Source organism: Rhinoderma darwinii, chromosome 5 (genome assembly GCF_050947455.1).
Source record: "Rhinoderma darwinii isolate aRhiDar2 chromosome 5, aRhiDar2.hap1, whole genome shotgun sequence".
In the NCBI taxonomy this organism is placed as follows: Eukaryota; Metazoa; Chordata; class Amphibia; order Anura; family Rhinodermatidae; genus Rhinoderma; species Rhinoderma darwinii.
This window is the reverse complement of record NC_134691.1, coordinates 103995895-104017431: the sequence shown is the minus strand read 5'-3', so window position 1 is coordinate 104017431 and position 21537 is coordinate 103995895. Positions and strand designations below refer to the sequence as shown.

The 21537-nt window shown below is 41.9% G+C and overlaps 1 protein-coding gene across 3 annotated transcripts in view; it reads left to right on the top strand.

Moving 5' to 3' along the window:
* The window catches only part of GREB1L (GREB1 like retinoic acid receptor coactivator), a 203514-nt gene that overhangs the window by 156723 nt on the left and 25254 nt on the right, over positions 1-21537 (top strand). For all 3 annotated transcript variants that reach the window (XM_075826362.1, XM_075826364.1, XM_075826365.1), the window contains 5 exons: positions 12674-12871; positions 13201-13381; positions 13746-13938; positions 18713-18846; positions 18981-19320. In XM_075826362.1, coding sequence (XP_075682477.1) covers positions 12674-12871; positions 13201-13381; positions 13746-13938; positions 18713-18846; positions 18981-19320 — 1046 coding nt within the window. The remainder of the gene's footprint in view (positions 1-12673; positions 12872-13200; positions 13382-13745; positions 13939-18712; positions 18847-18980; positions 19321-21537) is intronic.

Here is a 21537-nt window from a genome sequence, read left to right as displayed (position 1 = left end):
AAAACTCTGTGAACTGGGCCTTATTGTTAGGGCTTATTCAGACAAACGTGTAATACATCCGTGCAACGCGCGTGATTTTCACGCGCCTCGCACGGACCTATGTTACTCTACGGGGCCGTGCAGACTGTCCGTGAGTTTCATGCAGCGTGTGTCCGCTGCGTAAAACTCACGACGTGTCCTATATTTGTACATTGTTCGCGCATCACGCACCCATTGAAGTCAATGGGTGCGTGAAAATCCTGCCCATCAGTTCCGCAGCAGTATAAACTATGAATGAAAACCGAAAAGCACCGCGTGATACAAACAGACAAACAGAGTGTCATAATGATGGCGGCTGCGCGAAAATCACGCAGCCACGCATCATACGCTGCTGACACACGGAGCTGTTATGGACCTTTTGCATGCGCAAAACGCCACGTTTTTGCGCACGCAAAAAGCACACGCTTGTGTAAATCCGGCCTTAGTGTAGGAACACACTAGGCATGAACGCTGCGGATTTTATGCAACACATTTTATTGTGGAAAATCCGCAGCGTATTACAGTCGCAGCAGAGTGGATGAGATTTGAACAAATCTCATTCACACGCTGCAAAAATAATGGACCTGCAGTGTGGCTTTTTAAGCCGCAACATGTCAATTTATTCTGTGGAATCGCTGCTCCTTTGTTGCGGAAATGCTGCGGTTCTGCCGCAAAAATCACAAATGAGAAAAAAAAAAGGCACTTTTTTACATTTATAAAATAGTTTAGACTTGCCCCGGCCGTAGTCCTGGTGACGCGATCCTCTATTCTTAGCGCAGCCCGGCCTCCTGTCGTTTCATCCCATGTGACTGCTGCAGCGGTCACATGGTCTACAGCGTCATCCCAGGAGGCGGGGCTACGTTCAGAAGAGAGAGAGATGCGTCACCTAAACTACGGCCGGGGCAAGTCTAAACTTTTTTTTCCCTACAGGATTCCCGCAGCGGACATGCCTCACGAAACCTGCGCCACTATTTGGTGCGGTTTTGCTGTCGGAATTCCCTGCGGCTACCGGGGCGGATAAGCTGTGGAGTTTTACTCAGCATATCCGCCTAGTGTGTCCCTTATGATGTTGCTCCTGGAGCTGCTGCCGGTCTCTAAATAGGCAATTGGTCCAGTAGAATTTTGAATTATTTTTTTTTGTGAACCAGCTTAAAAAAATACAAAACTTTTGTGTTAGGGCCTGTTCACATCACCGTTCGCTTCCGTTCCAGGGTTCCGTCTGAGGTTTCCGTCGGGTGAACCCCGCAACGGAAAGTGACAGCACAGCTTCCGTTTCCGTCAGCATTAGCGCAGTTGACTACGCTATTGATTCCGTCCGAAAACCTGCCGGAACGGTGACGAACGGAAACCATTAGCGATGTTTCCGTCACCATTGAGATCAATGGTGACTGAAACGGAAGCTGTGCTGTCACTTTCCGTTGCGGCGTTCACCCGACGGAAACCTCAGACGGAACCCCGAAGCGGAAGCGAACGGTGATGTGAACAGGCCCTAACACAAAAGTTTTGTATTTTTTTAAGCTGGTTCACAAAAAAAAAATAATTCCAAATTCTACTGGACCAATTGCCTATTTAGAGACAGGCAGCAGCTCCAGGAGCGACATCATAAGGGACACACTAGGCGGATATGCTGAGTAAAACTCCACAGCTTATCCGCCCCGGTAGCCGCAGGGAATTTTGCTAGCAAAACCGCACCAAATAGTGGCGCAGGTTTCGTGAGGCATGTCAGCTGCGGGAATCTTACAGGGAAAAAAAAGTTTAGCCTTGCCCTGGCCGTAGTCCTGGTGACGCATCTCTCTCTTCTGAACGTAGCCCCGCCTCCTGGGATGACGCTGTAGACCATGTGACCGTTGCAGCAGTCACATGGGATGAAACGTCATGACAGGAGGCCGGGCTGCGCTAAGAATAGAGGATCGCGTCACCAGGACTACGGCCGGGGCAAGTCTAAACTTTTTTATAAATTGTAAAAAAGTACCTTTTTTTTTCTCATTTGATTTTTGCGGCAGAACCGCAGCATTTCCGCAACAGAGGAGCGGCGATTACACAGAATACATTGACATGCTGCGGCTTAAAAAGCCACACTGCAGGTCCATTATTTTTGCAGCGTGTGGATGAGATTTGTTCTAATCTCATCCCCTCTGCTGCGACTGTGATACGCTGCGGATTTTCCACAATAAAATGTGTTGCATAAAATCTGCAGCGTTCATGCCTAGTGTGTTCCTACCCTAAGGCCGGATTTACACAAGCGTGTGCTTTTTGCGTGCGCAAAAACGTGGCGTTTTGCGCATGCAAAAGGTCCATAACAGCTCCGTGTGTCAGCAGCGTATGATGCGCGGCTGCGTGATTTTCGCGCAGCCGCCATCATTATGACACTGTTTGTATGTTTGTAGCACGTGGTGCTATTCTGTTTTCATTCATAGTTTATACGGCTGCGGAAGTGCTGGGCGGGATTTTCACGCACCCATTGACTTCAATAGGTGCGTGATGCGCGAACAACGCACAAATATAGGACATGTCGTGAGTTTTACGCAACGGACACACGCTGCATGAAAATCACTGACAGTCCGCACGGCCCCATAGAGTAACATAGGTCCGTGCGAGGCGCGTGAAAATCACACACGTTGCACGGACGTATTACACGTTGGTCTGAATAAGCCCTAACAATAAGGCCCAGTTCACAGAGTTTTTGGGCCTTGATATTGACTCGGACACTGCGTCAGAATCAGCACCAAAAAAGTGTCCAAAACCGCCTCCCATATATTTAAGCGGTCGTTCGCGCGCAACCGGTGTTTCGCGGCGGTGATGAGAGGGGGGCCCGCAGCTCACGACATTGTTTTGGTGAAAACAGGCTCCATTGCAGAGGCCTGTTTTTTTCTACCAAAGGCAAGTCGCGGCACTTGCCGGGCCCCCCTTTCAATTAACTTTGGCCGGGCCCCCTACACTAGTACCCCTAATACCCCCCTGATGGCGGCCCTGTGCACAGGGGACCTAAGCAAATGTAGATGTGGTCTGGTTACCACAGTAAAGCAACGTCCCAACGCGTTTCTGCAGCCCTGTAACTACAGGGCAGCGTCCTCCAGGGGTTAAATTTGCTTATTATTAATGAACTGCCGAACAGCACATTTTCTAGGCAGGACTATACATTTATTAACCCCTTAACGACCGCCCACCGTCTTTTGACGTCAGGCGGTGCAGGTACTCAGTCTACAGCGACGCCTTTTGGCGTCGCTGTAGTAGAGGGGGTTTAACGGCACCCTGGTGAAATCTGCACTAAAAACCGGCTGTAAGTAACAGGTCCGGTTCTTAGTGCAGCCATCAGGACCTGCCGATTTCGTCGTAACAGCATGTGACCGCTGTGACAGCCAATCACAGCGGTCACATGCTGTTACTGCGTACAGAGCCGCCGGGAGTGTCTAAATGACAGCTCCTGCTCTAAGAACGAGCTGTTGCTAGCAGCTCTGTTCTTAGAGCAGTGATCAGGAGCCAATAGTATTGGTTCCTCATCTTTTGTGATCACTATGAGATCCAATCATAGTGATCACTACTGTAAAATAAAAGTAAAAACATGTATCTGTTTCTCCTCACTGTTCTAGCTGTGGAGAGAAACCGATACAAGTGTGTCAGTGTCCCCTCACAAAATCACTTGTTCCTCACACACAGTTTATTAAAAAAAAACACATTTTTTTCAGTATTTTATAGTATATATATATATATATATATATATATATATATATATATATATATATATATATATATATATACATTTACTGTATATACTAAATCGTACTATAAACGACTTTCATTTTAGAGTACGCTGTTAGACGGCGTGTACGCTGTTAGGCCTCATGCACACGACCGTAGCCGTGTGCACGGCCGTGATTTTCGGGTCGGCCGGCTGCGGACTGTCAGCCGCAGGCCGCCCGCAAGTCGCGGGACATGCACATGGCCGCCACCATTGTTTTCAATGAGCCCGGATCGCAGAACAGGGCCGTAATAAGACATGCCCGTTCTTTCTGCGGTCCGGGCTCCCGGGCCGTGCAAGGACCGCAAAAACTACGGTCGTGTGCATGGCCCCATAGAAAAGAATGGGGCCGCAATTCTCCTGTGGATTTTCGGGGGAATTGCGGCCGCAAAAACACGTTTGTGTGCATGGGGCCTTAGACGGCGTAGGGTGCTGTTCTGGGCTTGGGTTTACGGTTTGTGTTAGGCGTAGGGTTTAGGTTTAGGTTTGAAAAAAAAAAAAACGTAAAACAATAAAAAAAAAAAAAAAAGTTTAATTCTTTTAGTGTTCTTAGTTGATGAGTTGATAAAAAAAAATTTGAAACCGCTAGTTCCATTTATTATTTGCGGTTTAGACTGTATTATCATTATGGCTGCCAGACGATACAGCGTTGAGGAAGCCTATCAGATGCTATGCTCAGATACGGATTCTGCATCTGAAGTTGAGCTTTTAGGGTATGTGCACACGTAGTGACCAAAAACGTCTTAAAATACGGCGCTGTTTTCAAGGGAAAACAGACCCGGATTTTCAGATGTTTTTTGAGCAACTCACGGTTTTCGCTGCGTTTTTTATGTCCGTTTTTGGAGCTGTTTTCATTGGAGTCTGAGAAAACGGCTCCAAAAACGTCCAAAGAAGTGTCCTGCACTTCTTTTGACGAGGCTGTATTTTTACGCGTCGTCGTTTGACAGCTGTCAAACGACGACGCGTAAATGACAGGTTGTCTGCACAGTACGTCGGCAAACCCATTCAAATGAATGGGCAGATGTTTGCCGACGTATTGTAGCCCTATTTTCAGACTTAAAACGAGGCATAATACGCCTCGTTTACGTCTGAAAATAGGTCGTGTGAACCCAGCCTTACTTGAAAGCGACAGCGAAAGTGTCGCTTCAAGGGATTCTATGGATATGAGACCCAGCACCAGTGATATGGGAGACGGTGCAGTTGCCACAACGTCCGTTCAAAGTGCAGCCCCTGAAATTGCACAACCCCACCAAACCGATTTAGTGTGGGAACCCACGAGTTTATTTTCTCCCACCATAAATGACTTTATTGCTACTCCTGGCATAAGTCCCAATGTCAGTAATTTTTCACCACTAAATTATTTTAATATTTTTATTACGGACCAAGTTTTGGAACATTTTGTGCAGGAAATAAATTTGTATGCCAGGCAGTACATTGCCAATAAGCCTTCGTCACCTTATGCCAGGTTGTGGAATCCCACAAATTTCAAAGGGCGTCTCTCATTCCGTCAATTCATACCCTCAAAAAGTGCAAAATACGGGGTAAAGATCTACAAGTTATGTGAAAGCACTACTGGCTACACATGTGCATTTAAGATCTACGAGGGTAAAGACAGTGAATTTAATCCACCAGGGTGCCCTCCAAATATTGGTACCACTGGTAAGATTGTGTGGGATTTAATTGGCCCTTTCCTACACAAGGGGTATCATGTATACACGGACAGTTTTTATACCAGTGTTCCATTGTTTAGCGCCCTTCATTGTGCCAACACCGGAGCCTGTGGCACAATACGCAGGAATCGCAAAGGTTTCCCACGTCAACTTGTGGATAAAAAACTACGAAAGGGGGAGTCATGCACTTTTCAAATTGAGAAGATGCTGGCTTTAAAATTTCGTGACCGCAAGGACGTCTACATGATTAGCACTGTCCATTCAAGTGCAACAGCAACTATTAGAGAACGTGGGGCCTCTGCAGATAGACAAAAGCCTGTGTGTGTCATCGGCTATAACAAATTCAGGTTGCGATGCAGAACGCATTTGTCCTGTACAAAAAAATCAGCGGGCAGGGCGACATTATTTGAATTTCAGGAGAAAGTGATTGAAGATCTCCTATTTCAATTTGCAGACCAGAGCGTAGTCCATGAGTCAGAGGATGTACACCGACTTGTTGAAAAACATTTTTTACACCCCATCCCTTCAACATCTAACCAAAAATACCCAAAAAAACGGTGTCGGGTCTGCAGCAAACGAGGACAGCGAAGTGAGTCACGATATTATTGTTCCGCTTGTCCTTCCAACCCTGGTCTATGCACAAGTCCCTGTTTTGTCCTTATCAATACACTATGGGCTTTATTACAGTTTTGTTCGAGTTTTTGGTGGACCTCTTACACCCGACAATACTTCTAGAAATAGCGACATTAACCCTTTCAAGACCGAGCTCATTTTGACCTTCATGACCAGCCCCATTTTCTCAAATCTGACGTGTCAATTTATGTGTTAATAACTCTGGAATGCTTTTGCCTATCCAAGCGATTCTGAGATTGTTTTCTCGTGACATATTGTACTTTATGTTAGTGGAAACATTTGATCAATAAATTCATTGCTTATTTGTGAAAAACACCAAAATGTAGAGAAAATTTGCAAAAATTATGATTTTTCTTATTTTAAATGTATCTGCTTGTAAAACAGATCGTAATACCACACAAAATAGTTACTATTTTACATATTCCATATGTCTACTTTATATTTGCATTGTTTTTTGAACATTATTTTATTTTTCTAGGACGTTACATGGCTTAGTACTTTAGCAGCAATTTCTCACATTTTCAAGAAAATTTCAAAAGGCTATTTTTACAGGGGCCAGTTCAGTTCTAAAGTGGCTTTGAGGGCCTTATGTACTAGATAGACCCCATAAATCACCCCATATTAAAAACTGCACCCCTCAAAGTATTCAAAACAGCATTCATAAAGTTTCTTAACCCTTTAGGCGCTTCACAGGAATTAAAGCAAAAGTACAGGTGAAATTTACAAATTTTCTTTTTTTTGCTGAAATTCATTTGTAATAAAAAAAATTCTGTAACACAGAAGGTTTTACCCGAGAAATGCAACTCAATATTTATTGCCCAGATTCTGCAGTTTTTAGAAATATCCCACACGTGGCTCTAGTGTGATAATGGACTGAAACACAGGCCTCAGAAGCAAAGTAGCACCTAGTGGATTTTGGGGCCTCCTTTTTTTAGAATATATTTTAGGCACCATGTCAGGTTTGAAGAGGTCTTGTGGTGCCAAAACAGTGGAAATCCCCCAAAAGTGAGACGGTTTTGGAAACTACACACCTCAAGGAATTTATCTAGGGGTACAGTTAGCATCTTGACCCCACAGGTATTTTGCTATATTTATTGGAGTTTGTCTGTGAAAGTGAAAATCTACTTTTTTTTCTGAAAAAAATATTTTAAAAAAATATTTGCAAGGAATAAAGATTAAAAAGCACCCCAGAACTTGTAAAGCTACTTCTCCCGATTCCCCCAATACCCCATATGTGGTACTAAACTGCTGTTTGGACCCACGGCCGAGCTCAGAAGGGAAGGAGCGGCATTTGGATTTTGAAGCACAGATTTTGCTGGATTGGTTTTCAGTGCCATGTCGCGTTTGCAACGCCCTGGAGTAAGCAAAACAGTGGAATCCCCCCAAAACTGACCCCATTTTGAAGACTACACCCCTCAAGGAATTTTTCTAGGGGTATAGTTAGCATTTTGACCCCACAGTTTTTTTGCTGAATTTAGTGGAATTAGGCCGTGAAAATGAAAATCTACTTTTTTCTGAAAAAACATAGAAATGTTTAATTTTTACAATGAATAAAGGAGAAAAATTACCCCAACATTTGTAAAGCAATTTGTCCTGATTACAGCAATACGCCATATGTGGTAATAAACTGCTGTTTGGACCCACGGCAGTACTCAGGAGGGAAGGTACAATATTTGGCTTTTGGAGCTCAAATGTAGCTGGAATGGTTTTCGGGTGTCTTGTCGCATATGCAAAGCCCCTGAGGTACCAAAACAGTGGAAACCTCCCAAAAGTCCCTTTAGGGGACTGGAACGAGCGATCATTAGGTCGCTGGTACAATACACTGCAATACTAATGTATTGCAGTATAATGTCATTTTACAGGCTCCTGTAACAGCGCGATCGCTGTTCCTGTCCGTTAGTCCCGGGTGTCAGCTGTAATACACAGCGGACACCTGCAGAATATGGAGCGTGCGCAGCGCATGAGCTGGCTCCATATATAACCCCTCGCACCACGACATGCTATTAAGTCGTGGTGCGCCAAGGCGTTAATGCGCAGCGGATGGTGCAAAGTGAAAATTACAATTTTCCACTGATATGCCATTTTAATGCACAATATATTGTGCCCAGTTTGTGCCACTGAAGACAAATACCTCATACAATGTTGAGCGGGTTCTCCCGCATATAAAATGTCATATATGTGGACGTAAGCTGGTGTTTGGGCGCGCTGTGGGGCTCAGAAGGGAGGGAACGCCATTTGGCTTTTGGAGCGCAGATTTTGCTTGGTAACTGTTCTGTTTGGGGTTTTGCTGGTATTTCAGTTTATGATGTGGGGGTATGTGTAAATTGGGCAGAGTACATCAGGGCATAATAACAGGGTATAATAATGGGGTACATAAATAATTTGCAGATATGTGGCCGGTGTCGCACTGATAAATGGCGCCCGATCCTATCCGCTTTTGGAACACTCTGCACATTTTGCATCGCCATATTCTGAGAGCCAGAACTTTTTTATTTTTTCTCCAACGGAGCTGTGTGAGGGCTTATTTGTTGCGGGACAATCTGTACTTTTCATTAGTACCATTTTAGGGTACATGTGATTTTTATCACTTTTTATTAGATTTTTTTGGAAGCAAAGTGACAAAGAAACATAAATTCTGACAATGTTTTTTGTATTTTTTTTTTTTTTACAGTATTTACCGTGCGGTATAAATGACATTTTACTTTATTCTGCGGGTCGGTACGATTACGGCGATACCATATGTATAGAGGTTTTTTATGTTTTGTGGCGATTGCGCAATAAAATCACTTTGATAAAATGATTTATTTTTTGTCACCATATTCTGAGAGCCATAATTTTATATTTTTCCGTCAAAAAAGCGGTGTAAGGGCTTGTTTTTTGCGGGACGGGTTGTAGTTTTTATTGGTACTATTTTGGGGTACATGCGACTTTTTGATCACTTTTTATTCTATATTTTGGGAGGGTTGATGACCAAAAAAAAGTGATTCTGACATTATTTTTTAATTATTTTTTTTGCGGTGTTCACCGTGCGGGAAAAAAAATATTATAGTTTTATAGTTTGGGTCGTTACGAACGCGGTGATACCAAATATGTGTACTTTTTTTTAACATTTTCATTTTTTTCCTATAATAAAAGACTTATTATAGGAAAAAAAGCATTATTTTTTTTTGTAACTTTTATAACTTGTTTTTACACTTTTATAAAACTTTTTTTATTACTTTATTTTTTACTTGTTTTACTTGAAGCCTGTCAGCACTGATCGCTGCTTTAATACATTACACTACCTAGGTAGTGTAACGTATTATAAACTGTCAGTGTGATGCTGAGTCACACTGACAGGAAGCTAATGAGAACCAGCATCCAGCTGGTTCTCATAGGCTGCTGTGCATGGCAGACCTGGGGGCCGTTGTATGGCCCCCGGTTCTGCCTTATAATCGACTGCAGCACCCGCAATCGGTCCCCGGGAAAGTTTGTTGTAGCAACAAACTTTCCAGTTTGTTATAGCAACAAACTTTCCAGTTCGTTGCTACAACACACTTTCCCTGCGATCACATGACCGGGACCTGAACTAATCAGGTCCCGATCATATCTCCGGGAACAGAGGTAGGTGATAACAGCGCGATCCGGGTGTCAGCGCTACTCTGAGACACCCGGATCGCGCTTTTAACACCCACCGTGAATTCACGTCGGCACTGCACAGAGCCCAGCAAGTGCCGACGTGAATATACAGTGGGCGGTCGGGAAGCGGTTAATTTGGGGAGTAGTGGTCCTTTACTGTATCTATACATACGGTGTGGGACACTGCCCCTTTATATATTCTACAGGTGATTGGTTGTTTTGTGCACATGGCGGTTCCTACCTTGCCGGGCAGGGGCTTGTTATGGTGTACCGCGTCACTTGGCACATTCGTCCCTTATATAGGGATTGATTGAGCTAAAGAGACGTCGTATGACCAGTCACTTTGAATAATAAAGTCATTACAGCCCTACAAATTTTCTTTCATCCTGTGAACATGCTCTAGTTTTCCACATAGCTGGATACATTCTTCCTCCTCTTTTTTTGGATATATTGCCTTTTTCCGCCAACAGTTTAATACATTTTCCCACTCTAACTTACTATATATCAGAGCGGGTTGATATACATAATATCTATGGACTGACATGATTTCAGGACAGCTGCTTTCTTAGCACGACATAGTCATAGGGTGTAGAAACTGTTAGGGACATATATTTCTCAATCTAGAAAAGTAGAATCCTCCCATTTTCAAGCAAAATGTGTGTCCTGAAAGCCTCCGGGTGCTCCCTTCCTTTTGGGTCCTGCCGTGTGTCCAGGAAACACATTAGGGCCACAATGGGGATATTTTTGAACACAGGAGAAACAGGGTGATACATTTTCTGGTGCATTTCCTTATTCTCATGTCCTCTGTACAAGAAATCTGACCTTAAAATGACGCATTTGTGAAAAAAAGTGAAATAAAATTTTCTTTCCACCTTCTTTGCATTACTTCCTGCGAAAACTGTGGGGTCAAAATACTTAGTACACACCTAGATGAATACCTTAAGGGGTCTAGTTTTCAAAATGGGGTCATTTATTGGGAGTTTCTATCTTTTTGGCAGCTCAGTGCCTCTATAAATGTGTAATGGGTCCTGAAACATTTTCAAGCAAAACGTGTGTCCTGAAAGCCTCCGGGTGCCCCCTTCCTTTCAGTCCCTGCCGTGTGTCCAGGCAACGCATTAGGGCCACAATGGGGGCATTTTTGAAAACAGGAGAAACAGGGTGATAGATTTTGGGGTGTGTTTCTTCATTCTCATGGTCGCTTTACAAAGCGGTCTTCAAAGTGATACTTTTATGAAAAAAGTGAAATTATATTTTTTTACACCTGCTTTGCATGAATTCTTACAAAAAAACTGTGGGGTCAAAATACTTACAACACCCCTTAATAAATACCTTAAGGGGTGTAGTTTTCAAAATGGTGTCACTTGTGTGGGTTTCCACCATTCTGACACCTATGAGCCTATGAAAACCTGGCTTGGTGCAGGAAAACAAAATGTACTTCAAAATGTATAAAATTATTACTAAACATGTAAGTCTTCTAAATTGCTCAAAAAAAAAAATTTTTTTTTCAAAAGTGCTGCCAAAATAGAGTAAAGCGATGGAAATATATATTTAATAAAAAAAATTGTACAGTATGTATGTACATATGTGACATATTGCAGTTAAAAATAGGGAAAAATGATAATTTTTACAAAATTTCTTCCATTTTTTAATTAATTTCCGCAAATCGTATCAGTCTACTTTTACCACTAAAATAAAGTACAACATGTGACGAAAAAAGAATGTCAGAATTACTTGGATATTCAAAACTTTCGCAGAGTTATTCTCTGATAAAGTCAGACATACCAGATTTAACAAATCTGGCTTGGTTATTAAGGTCTTTTCAGGCCCGGTCATTAAGGGGTTAATTAACGTTTACTATTTACACTGAATTTTTGGAATTTAACCCCATATAGATTTCTTTCATACATAGTGGTGCCCATACATCCCCATCTTTTCCATCATCTCCTTTTAAACTTCTGCCTGAGATCTCTCTTCCAGCTGACGTGTGTCTAAGCTGGCAGTTTTCTTCCTGCCGTTCTCTGTCCCGTTCCCTTGCTCTCTTCTGCTTCTGGATGTGGTCACAGCTCTTTGGACCTATCTGTCTGTCTCCTTGTTAGTTTGACTCTCCACGTCCTCTTACCGGATGACATACAAAGCTTTTTCACCCTTCCGACTGACCGCTTATTTCTCCAGTCCTGTATGGGCTTGTTGGGCTGATGTGCCATTGGGCCTTTGCTCTACAGTGGCATTGTGCCCCTACCTGGTTTCTCTCCACACCTTACTCTGCTCTATAAGGTGCACATCTTTTGCATTCTCAGATGTTTTTCCTGGTCGCTAGGTTCTGTAGGCAGCAGTGGATTAGACTGGTTGTGCAATATATATTTTTTTTTACCTCCCTGGGGACTACGTTTCTAGGAAGTCCTGTGTCAATGACATGAGCGAGAAGAGTACTTACCGTAAAATACTTTTCTTGTGAAGTTCATTAGGGGACACAGCTCCTACTCAGTTATTTTTTACTTTTGTCAGTGCATCTACTGGTTTTACTGGCTACTCTTGTTTTGACCCACCGAGAGTTTGGTTTACATTGTGTTGGCTACTCCTAGTTGCTCCTATTTCTACTCTACAAACTGATTAGCTCAGTCTGCAGGGTGGGTATAGCTAACAGGAGGGGCTAGAACTTTTTAATACTTGGTGTCTCTTTTTAGTGGCACAAACCTTTTACCCACGATCTTCTGTGTTCCCCAATTAACTCGGCGAAAAAAGGGTTTTACGGGGAGTTCTCAAAGTCCATTTATTTTCTGCTCTCCAATACCCATTTATGAGACTCTAAATTTGAGTTATATGTGAGATTATCAAATATTCCAGAACTCGAGAGAGCGAAAGTTTATTTTTTTGTTTTTTTTGTCCCCCCCCCCCTAGCAGTGAAGTTTTGAAATGAAAGCTGAACTCTGTCTCCAATCTTTTTGCCCATATCTGCCGGTTTGCATGTAAAAATATCTATTTCTTTATGTTACAGGCTGCAACACAGATGGCTTCCAGATTTGCCAGTCTCAGCTGATGGTTGCTCGGAAGCTTCTGTCCCAGGTGTGTGCCATTGCGGATAGTGGAAGTCAGTGTCTTGATCTGGGCCGTTTCAGCAAAGTGGATTTCCTAATTGTTATTCCTCGTTCAGAAGTTCTGGTACAGCAGACCCTGCACAGAATTAGACTTTCAGGTAAGATCTTGATATTACAGCAAACTATGGAAGAAAAAAAAAGCTGTATGATCCGTTACGTTACTTGTTTACATGGATAGTAAATATAGCAAGTTTTATATTGCAAGTTTTTGTATGGTGTATTTTTTTTTTATTGACTTTTAAGAAAATTCCATGGACTGTGGCTGGAGCCTAACTGCAACAAAAAATGCATTCGTGTGTGTGTGTGTGTGTGTGTGTGTGTGTGTGTGTGTGTGTGTGTGTGTGTGTATATGTGTGTATATATATATATGTATATATATATATATATATATATTAATATAAAAATAATTTTTTTTCCGTTGTGACAGGAGTTCTAACAGATTTAGGTCTAGAGGAGTCTGCATGTGCAAATCAGCGGGCTGACAAATATGTCCTTCGACTTGATGGGGATGTCCAAGCCAAATTTGATGTGTTCATGAGAAAAGTAAAGCAAAATCCTTACACACTGTTTGTTCTTATACATGACAATAGCCACGTGGATCTAACCAGGTAACTATACTGAGAGACTGCACCTGGCTAAGGCAATTTTGTGGTTGGTGAATATAGATTTCATGCTTGCAGCACTCACCTGACCTCATTCAGGTGGGTTCCTTCACTAATAACTGTACAATTGGAGACTCTCTTGGGTTAGGCCTAAACAATTTTCTCAATACAGGTAGAACCGAGCTTAATTCTACACAGAGGGTCCCCGTAGTTTGTCACAAATATCCTATCAAGTTATATTAATGTTTGCTCCTTTTTACTGTTCATTCTGTTCACTGTGAAGGCTGAGCTGTAACATAACTGACATCTGATCATTTTAGTTTAAACTGTCTTCATTACTGGTATTCTAACATCATGTTTGTCTCTTTAGTGTGTTGTCCGGGACATTACCTCATGGAGATCCCAGCCAAGGGCTTTCTGACCGGGTTATTAATGGCTCTGAAATTCAGGAAGCTATGAATCTCATTGTGCTGCAAGTTAGTGCCTTCCCATACACCTTGCAGACACAGCAGTCTAAAATCAACTCCAGCAACGAGGTTCACTGGATTATGTCCGACTTAGTGGTAAGGAATTTCTTATTTTATTGCCCCATAGCTTTAACATGTTTATGACTTTGGTTAGTGTCACATATATGTTCGTCCTGATAGTCTCGCAGGCTCGTTTGCTTCTGCCTATGTAAGTGAAATAAGAATTTCCTGTCTAATGGCAGGGTTCTGAAAAACCTGTTCTCTCAACCCAGGTGAGTAGTCCCTTTTGATGTCCCTAATGTCTTGGCATATTAACAGATGCTGTTGGAGTCATTAAGCATTAAAAGATTATAAGCCAAGAAAGCTTTTCTTTATTGTTCATCACCATGATAAAAATAACAGGTAAAAACAAAACCTGTTGTTGAAGTTGTAGGTGTCGTTTTTTATTTTTTCCATTTTTAGTACGTTCTGCAAAATATAAATTTGTATTCAAATTTATATACTCACAAAATGTTTTATGCAGTACAAAGAAATTAAAAAAAATAAGCTATCAGAAATCTAATATAGAGTGAAAATAGAGAATGTTAGCAAAGAGAAAAATATCTGATGTGGATTTCAAAGGGTCAGAAATCCGTACTTTACTTGCGGATTATTTTGTCTGGATTTCCAGTTTGTACCGCTAATCTGCGTGCAAATATTCCGCCGGCTTTTCCGCACAGAATCAGTGTTAGTAACATGTCACTTATTGACGTGGATTTTAAATCTGTACGGAAAATTTCTAGGTGAAAGAAAGTGGTGTGACCATACCCTTTGTATGCATAGCTGCGCGTGTTTTGAGTTGTTTTAACTCCTTAACGCCGAAGGACGGATATATCCGTCCTCAGCAGCTGCTAGTTCGCACAGGAGGACGGACGGATATATCCGTCCTGTGATGGCGCGGGTACTGCCACTGTACCCACGCGATCAGCGGCAGGAGCACGGCTGTTATACACAGCCTGGCTCCTGCTGCAACTGCCGGAATCGAAACGCGCTCCGATTCCGGCAGTTTAACCCATTAAATGCCGCTGTCAATAGTGACAGCGGCATCTAATGTGTTTGACAGAGGGCGGGAAGTTCCTCTGTCACCCGATCGGCGCCCCCGCAAACAAATCGCGGGTCGCCGTCGGGTTTTCATGACAGCTGGGTGTCTAACAAAGACCCCCAGGTCTGTCTTCAGCATCTGCCTGTTAGTTTTACACTGACAGGCGATAATGCTTCGGTATACGAAGTATACCAAAGCATTATATATGCGATCAGCAGATCGCATAGTGAAGTCCCCTGGTGGGACTAAAAAAAAAAAAGTAAAACCGTTAAATAAAGTTTGTGGAAAAAAATAAATAAATGACAGTCAAAGTCAAATAAAACTACTTTTTTGGCCCAAAAAGTGGTTTTATTTAGTAAAGCTGTCAAAACAAATCACACATACACATATATGGTATCCCAGTGATCGTAACAACTTGACCAATAAAATGAACGCATTAATTAAACCGCCGGATGAATGGCGTCCAAAGAAAATGCAAAAAACAACGTCAAAATTCTCTGTTTTCTCCCATTCCCCCCATAAAAAATAAAATAAAAGTTAATCTATAAGTCCTATGTACCCCAAAATAGTACTAATGAAAACTACACATTGTCCCGCAAAAATCAAGCCCACGTATGGCCACATCGACGGAAAAATAAAAAAATTACGGCTTTTGGAATGCGGCGATGCAAAAACAAGTAATTTTTTTCTAAAAGGGTTTTTATTGTGCAAACGTAGAAAAAAACATATAAAACCTTTACATATTTGGTATCCCCGTAATCGTGCCGACCCATAGAATAAAGTGAACATGTTATTTATGCTGCATAGTAAACGGCGTAAATGTATAACGTGAAAATCAATGCTGGAATAGCTGCTTATTTTCAATTCTCTCCTAAAATAAAGTTAATAAAAGTTAATCAATATGTTATAAGCATCTAAAAATGGTACAATTACAAAATACAACTCGTCCCGCAAAAAACAAGCCCTTATACGGCTATATATACGGAATAAAATAAAAGTTACGACTCTTGGAATGCGACCGTGAGAAAACAAAAAATAATCCTTGGTCATTAACGGGCAAAATGGCCCTGTCATTAAGGGGTTAAACTATTCTGTAATTCAGCATCTCTTGCGAGAAGCAATCAGAAGAATAATTCTATGGGCAAACAGGCAGGAGTATTATCACATAATAAACCATCCATCCTTCAAGTTCAGATAATGTTCATATGTCCAAATAAATAATTGACATGTCAAGCCTCGTTACATTTTGTTGAAAAGATCAGTTTGAGAGTCTTAGGCTATGTTCACACGGGGTATTTTGCCGAGTTTTTTGACGCGGAAACCGCGTCGCAAAACTCGGCAAAAACGGCCCGAGAACGCCTCCCATTGATTTCAATGGGAGGGGTCGGCGTCTTTTTCCCGCGAGCAGTAAAACTGCCTCGCGGGAAAAAGAAGCGACATGCCCTATCTTCGGGCGCTTCCGCCTCTGACCTCCCATTGACTTCAATGGGAGGCAGGAGAAAGTGTATTTCTCGCTGTTTTATGCCCGCGGCGCTCAATGGCCGCGGGCGAAAAACGGCGCGATAATCGCGAAAATCGGCGTGCAGGGAGAGGAATATCTGCCTCAAAGTTCCAAACGGAATTTTGAGGCAGATATTCCTCCCCCAAAATACTCCGTGTGAACATAGCCTTAGGTTGGAATTCCACATGGCATTTTGATTGTTTTTACTACAGTTTTTTGTAGTGCTTTTCATTTTCTTTTTAATTGCTGTAAAAATTGTGTATGTTTTAATGCGAATTGCCAAGCTTTTCAGCCATGCTGCAATTAGAAGTGAAACACATAGTTTCAATGTGCTTCACCTGTAATAACCACATGGTCAATAACCGCATCGCATAAGCGTGGTGATGCGTGGTAAAATGCTTGCAGTTTTTACCATGCGTCTTTCACAGCACGTGAAAATCACTACTACAATCTGCAGTAAAAGTGTGATCAAAACACCCTGTGGAACTCCAGGCTAAGGCCGAATGCACACGTTGCGTATTACAGATGTAGCCATCTTTAACTTGATTCTGGTAACTTGCTGCAGCGTGATATCACAACAAAAGCCATTGAAAAAGATAAGAGATCTAGCCATTATATGTTTAGCTTAAAAGTCAAGGTAAAGACGGCTACATCTGTGTTCACGTGCGGCAAAACCACCACGTGATAAAGTACCAGCAAAGTCTGAGATTCCAGATAATCATGTCCACGCTGTGGTATTTTTCAGGATTTAAATGACCAGTGGTGCATATTTTCGGAACTGCTGCATGTCAATTTATCTGCTTGCAAATTCTATCCCTGTAGTTCTAAAGAAATACACAACAAAACCCGCAGTGAAAACGCACCTATTTAACCCCTTAATGACCAGCCTATTTTAGGCCTTAATAACCCAGCTATTTTTTACGTTTTTCCATCGTTGCATTCTACGAGCTATAACTTTTTTTTTTGCGTCGACATAGCTGTATAAGGTCTTGTATTTTTAAATACCACCATTTATTGATTAACTTTTATTAACTTTTTTTGGGGGGGAATAGAAAAAAAATCTTGAATTTCGCCACTCTTTTTTGCGTCCTAAATCTACGCCGTTTACCATGTGGTGTAAATAACACGAACTTTATTCAGCGGGTTGTTACGATTGCAACAATACCAAATTTGTATACTTTTTGTATGTTTTACTACTTTTACACAGTAAAAATGCTTTTTTTTTTCAAAATTATTTGTTTTTGTGTCTCCATATTTGAAGAGCCGTAACGTTTTTATTTTTTCGCCGATGCAGTTGTATGAGGGCTTTTTTTTTTGCGGGAAGACTTGTAGTTTTTATTGGTACCATTTTGGAGTAGATGCGACTTTTTGATCACTTTTTAATCAAATTTTTTTAAAGTCAGGATTCACAGAAAACAGCAATTTTTCCGTCGTTCACCGTGCGGGTTAAGTAATGTAAAAGCTTTATAGTCAGGGTCGTTACGGACGCGGCGATACCAAATATGTGTAATTTTTTTTTACTTTATTTTGTTTTTTTAATAGTAAAGCAGTTTGTAAGGGGAAAAAGTGGGTTTTTCTTTTTTTTTTTTCACATTTTTTTTTCACATTTTTTTTAAAATTAACTTTATTAAACTTTTTTGAAAACTTTTTTTACTAGTCCCACTAGGGGACTTTAATATGCGATTCTCCGATCGCTATTATAATACACTGCAATACTTTTGTATTGCAGTGTATTATTGCCTGTCCGTTTAAAACGGACAGGCATCTGCTAGGTCTTGCCTGCGGCATGATGTAGCAGGCATTCACTACAGGCAGACGTAAGGGGCTTTATTAGGCCCCTGGCTACCATCGGAGACACAGACACTCGGCGATCGTATCGCCGGGTGTCAGTGGGATGAGAGGGAGCTCCCTCCCTCTCTCCAAAACAACTCGGATGCAGTGCACGCTATTGAGCACCACATCTGAAGGGTTAAACGGGTGAGATCGATACTAATATCGTCTGGTAGCTGAGAGCAGGGAGATTTGACAACTCCCTGCTCTGTTTACTTCTGATGCAGCGCCGTAAAAAGGCTTATGCATCAGAATAAAGCCCGTTAGTGGCCGCCGTGAAAAGGCGTCTTGGCGGTCACCAACGGGTTTTAAGCAGCAAAACGTAATAAAACGCCTAAAAAATCGCACCTTCATTTGCATTGTTTTTCTGCAAATTTCTTGCGGTATACTGCGGTTTCGCAGCAAAAGACGCAACGTGTGCATGTAGCCTAAATCTTATCTGTGGTTTTATCTTTTAGGAGGATGCAGCTAATGAAGACAAACTTTACTTTGGCATCAATGAATATAGTCAATCTCTTCAGTGGGGCATAACAAGTCCACTTCTAAGATGTGATGAAACGTTTGAGAAGATGGTGAACACACTTTTGGAAAGGTGATGCAATAACCTGGTATAATTGATATATACATATAAAAGACACAGACACAACCAGGACCAATTTATTTTATTTATTACCTTCATTCCTAAAACGGCAAAGAAAATATGTAATTCTCCATTTTTTACTGCAGGTACCCAAGGTTACACAGCATGGTGATCCGATGCTACCTCCTCATTCAGCAGTATTCAGAAGCTCTTATGGCTCTAACTACCATGGCTTCACTCAGAGATCACACAACACCGGAGACCCTGAGCATCGTGGATGACCTCCTCAGCTCTCCTGGAAAGGATAAGAGTGGACAGGGTCACATGCTCCTTATCCGCGTTCCTTCAGTACAGCTGGCAATGTTGGCAAAGGAAAGATTACAGGAAGTGAGAGATAAATTAGGACTTCAGTATCGTTTTGAAGTGCTGCTTGGTAATCCTGCCTCTGAACTCTGTGTTGCTAAGCACTTTGTTACCAGATTAAAGGTGAGGAAAGTTTTAAGGAAAGTTTTAAGAAAAGTTTCACACAAACATGATTTTCGGAGGGCAAGTGACAGATTTTGGGTGCTATTAAAGGGGTTTTCCAGTTAAAAACTTCTTTATTTTAATAGTTGCGTTGCTTACATAAAGAGGGGCACTCCAGCGGTCATATGCGCCATTCTGCCGGTATCCGCGCCAGTCATGGGACCACGTCTGCTCCATCACTTCATTGGTAGTGAGTGGTAACAACCACCTGTCCTTAACATCGCTATGCTCGACAGGCACCCCCCCCCCCCCCCCAGTGGTCGGAGTGTCATAGCAGCATTGTGACCCAAATAGATACTCTCCTTGCGGGTCCTCATCCTTTCCTTCTCTGGGGCATGTGCTGTGCTAGAAACCGCGCAAGCTCCCATGACTTTTAGCCTCTGAGATGTCCCACCCATTTCAATTGCCCCAGAAAGAAGAAAGGCGTTCAATGAGCATGTGACTGGCGCCGATACCGTCGGAACGTTGTAAAGCTGATATTATAATTAAAAGAAACCGGAAAACCTCTTAAATGCTCCATCGAGACTGCGGCATTTAAATCGTTCAAATGAGGGTGGCCGCCTACGACGTTCTATCCCCCCCCCCCTGTCCGTCGTGCGACGTGATTGCGGGTAGTCAATGGTAGTCATGGAAGCCTGGGGCCTCCAGGTCTGCCATTTTTGCACTTCTTTGAAGCACTGCCTCTGATAGTGGTTCAAAGGTGACTGTCCGTACAGACTAGTATTGCAGTATATCATGCAAGCGATCTAACGATCGCTGCTTTAAGTCCCCTAGGGGGACTGATAAAAAAAAAAGTAAAGAACAGTTAAATAAAATTTAAGTTAAAAAAAAACTTTTTCCTATTTTTCCCCTAAAGCAATGTTAAAAAAAAAAAAAAAAGATAAGTAAACACAGCTGGCATCGCTGCCTTCGTAAATGTCTGAACTATCAGAATATAGCGTTATTTTACCCGCTCATTGAATGCCATAAAAAAAGAAATTATATATATATATATATATATAACATCCAGATTGCTGTTTTTTGGTCCCCTTAGCGCTCCAATAAAATGGAATCGAAAGGGATAGTCGCATGTACTCCACAATGGTATAAATTAAAACTACAGCTCCCCCCACAAAAAAATAAGCCCTCACGTCACTCAAATGACGGAAAAACAAAGCTATGGCTCTCAGAATATGGCAACACAACTTTTTTTTTTCTTAGCAATTTATTTTTTATTTTTTGTAAAAGTGGTAAAACATAAAAAACCAATAAATTTGATATTGCCGTAATTGTATCAACCCGTAGAAAAAGGTTAATATGTAGTGTTTACCGCCTGATGGACGCCATAAAAACGAAACCCCCAAAAAATTGCGTAATCGTTGTGGTTTTTTTTGCCCATTTCACCCCACAAATTTTTTTTTCTTCAGCTTCCCAGTACATTATTCAGTACAATAAATGGTGCCATGAAAAACTACAACTTGTCCCACAAAAAACAAACTCATACGGCTATGTTGAAGAAAAAATAAAGTTATGGCTTTTGGAAGGCGGGGAGTAAAAATTAAAAAGCGAAGATTGTCTGGGTTAAACCTTTTGAATGGCATTTATTTTTAATAAAAAGGTCAGTCAGTGTGATTGGTGAAACTTTATAAGTAGTTATTATTAAAAATTATTTTTACTTTGAGATACAGCTGCTCTGTATTCTGTATACAGAGCAGCTGCATCGTTCGCTAAATCCTGTAACCGCTAGGTCCGCGGGATTCACCGGTTCAGTTTCAGCGGGTCCTGTGGGTCTATGACCGCAGGATCCACCTGTAAACTATCACATCTAAGTTCAGAATTTACATGTGATCGATTACAGGTGGATCCTGTGTCGGAGACACACAGGACCCACTGACACTGAACCAGTCAGGTCTGTGGGACTGACGGATTCAGGTCATAGGGATAGATACAGCTGCTCTGTATACAGAATACAGAGCAGCTGTATCTCAAAGTAAACAGAATTTTTAATAAAAACTATTTATACAGTTGCACCAAACTCACTGACCTTTTCATTAAAAAATAAAATAAATGCCATTCTAAGGCCTCATGCACACGACCGTAGCCATGTGCACGGCCGTGATTTTAGGGTCGGCCGGCAGCGGACTGTCAGCCGCAAGCCGCCCGCAAATCGCGGGCAATGTACATGGCCGCGGCCATTAT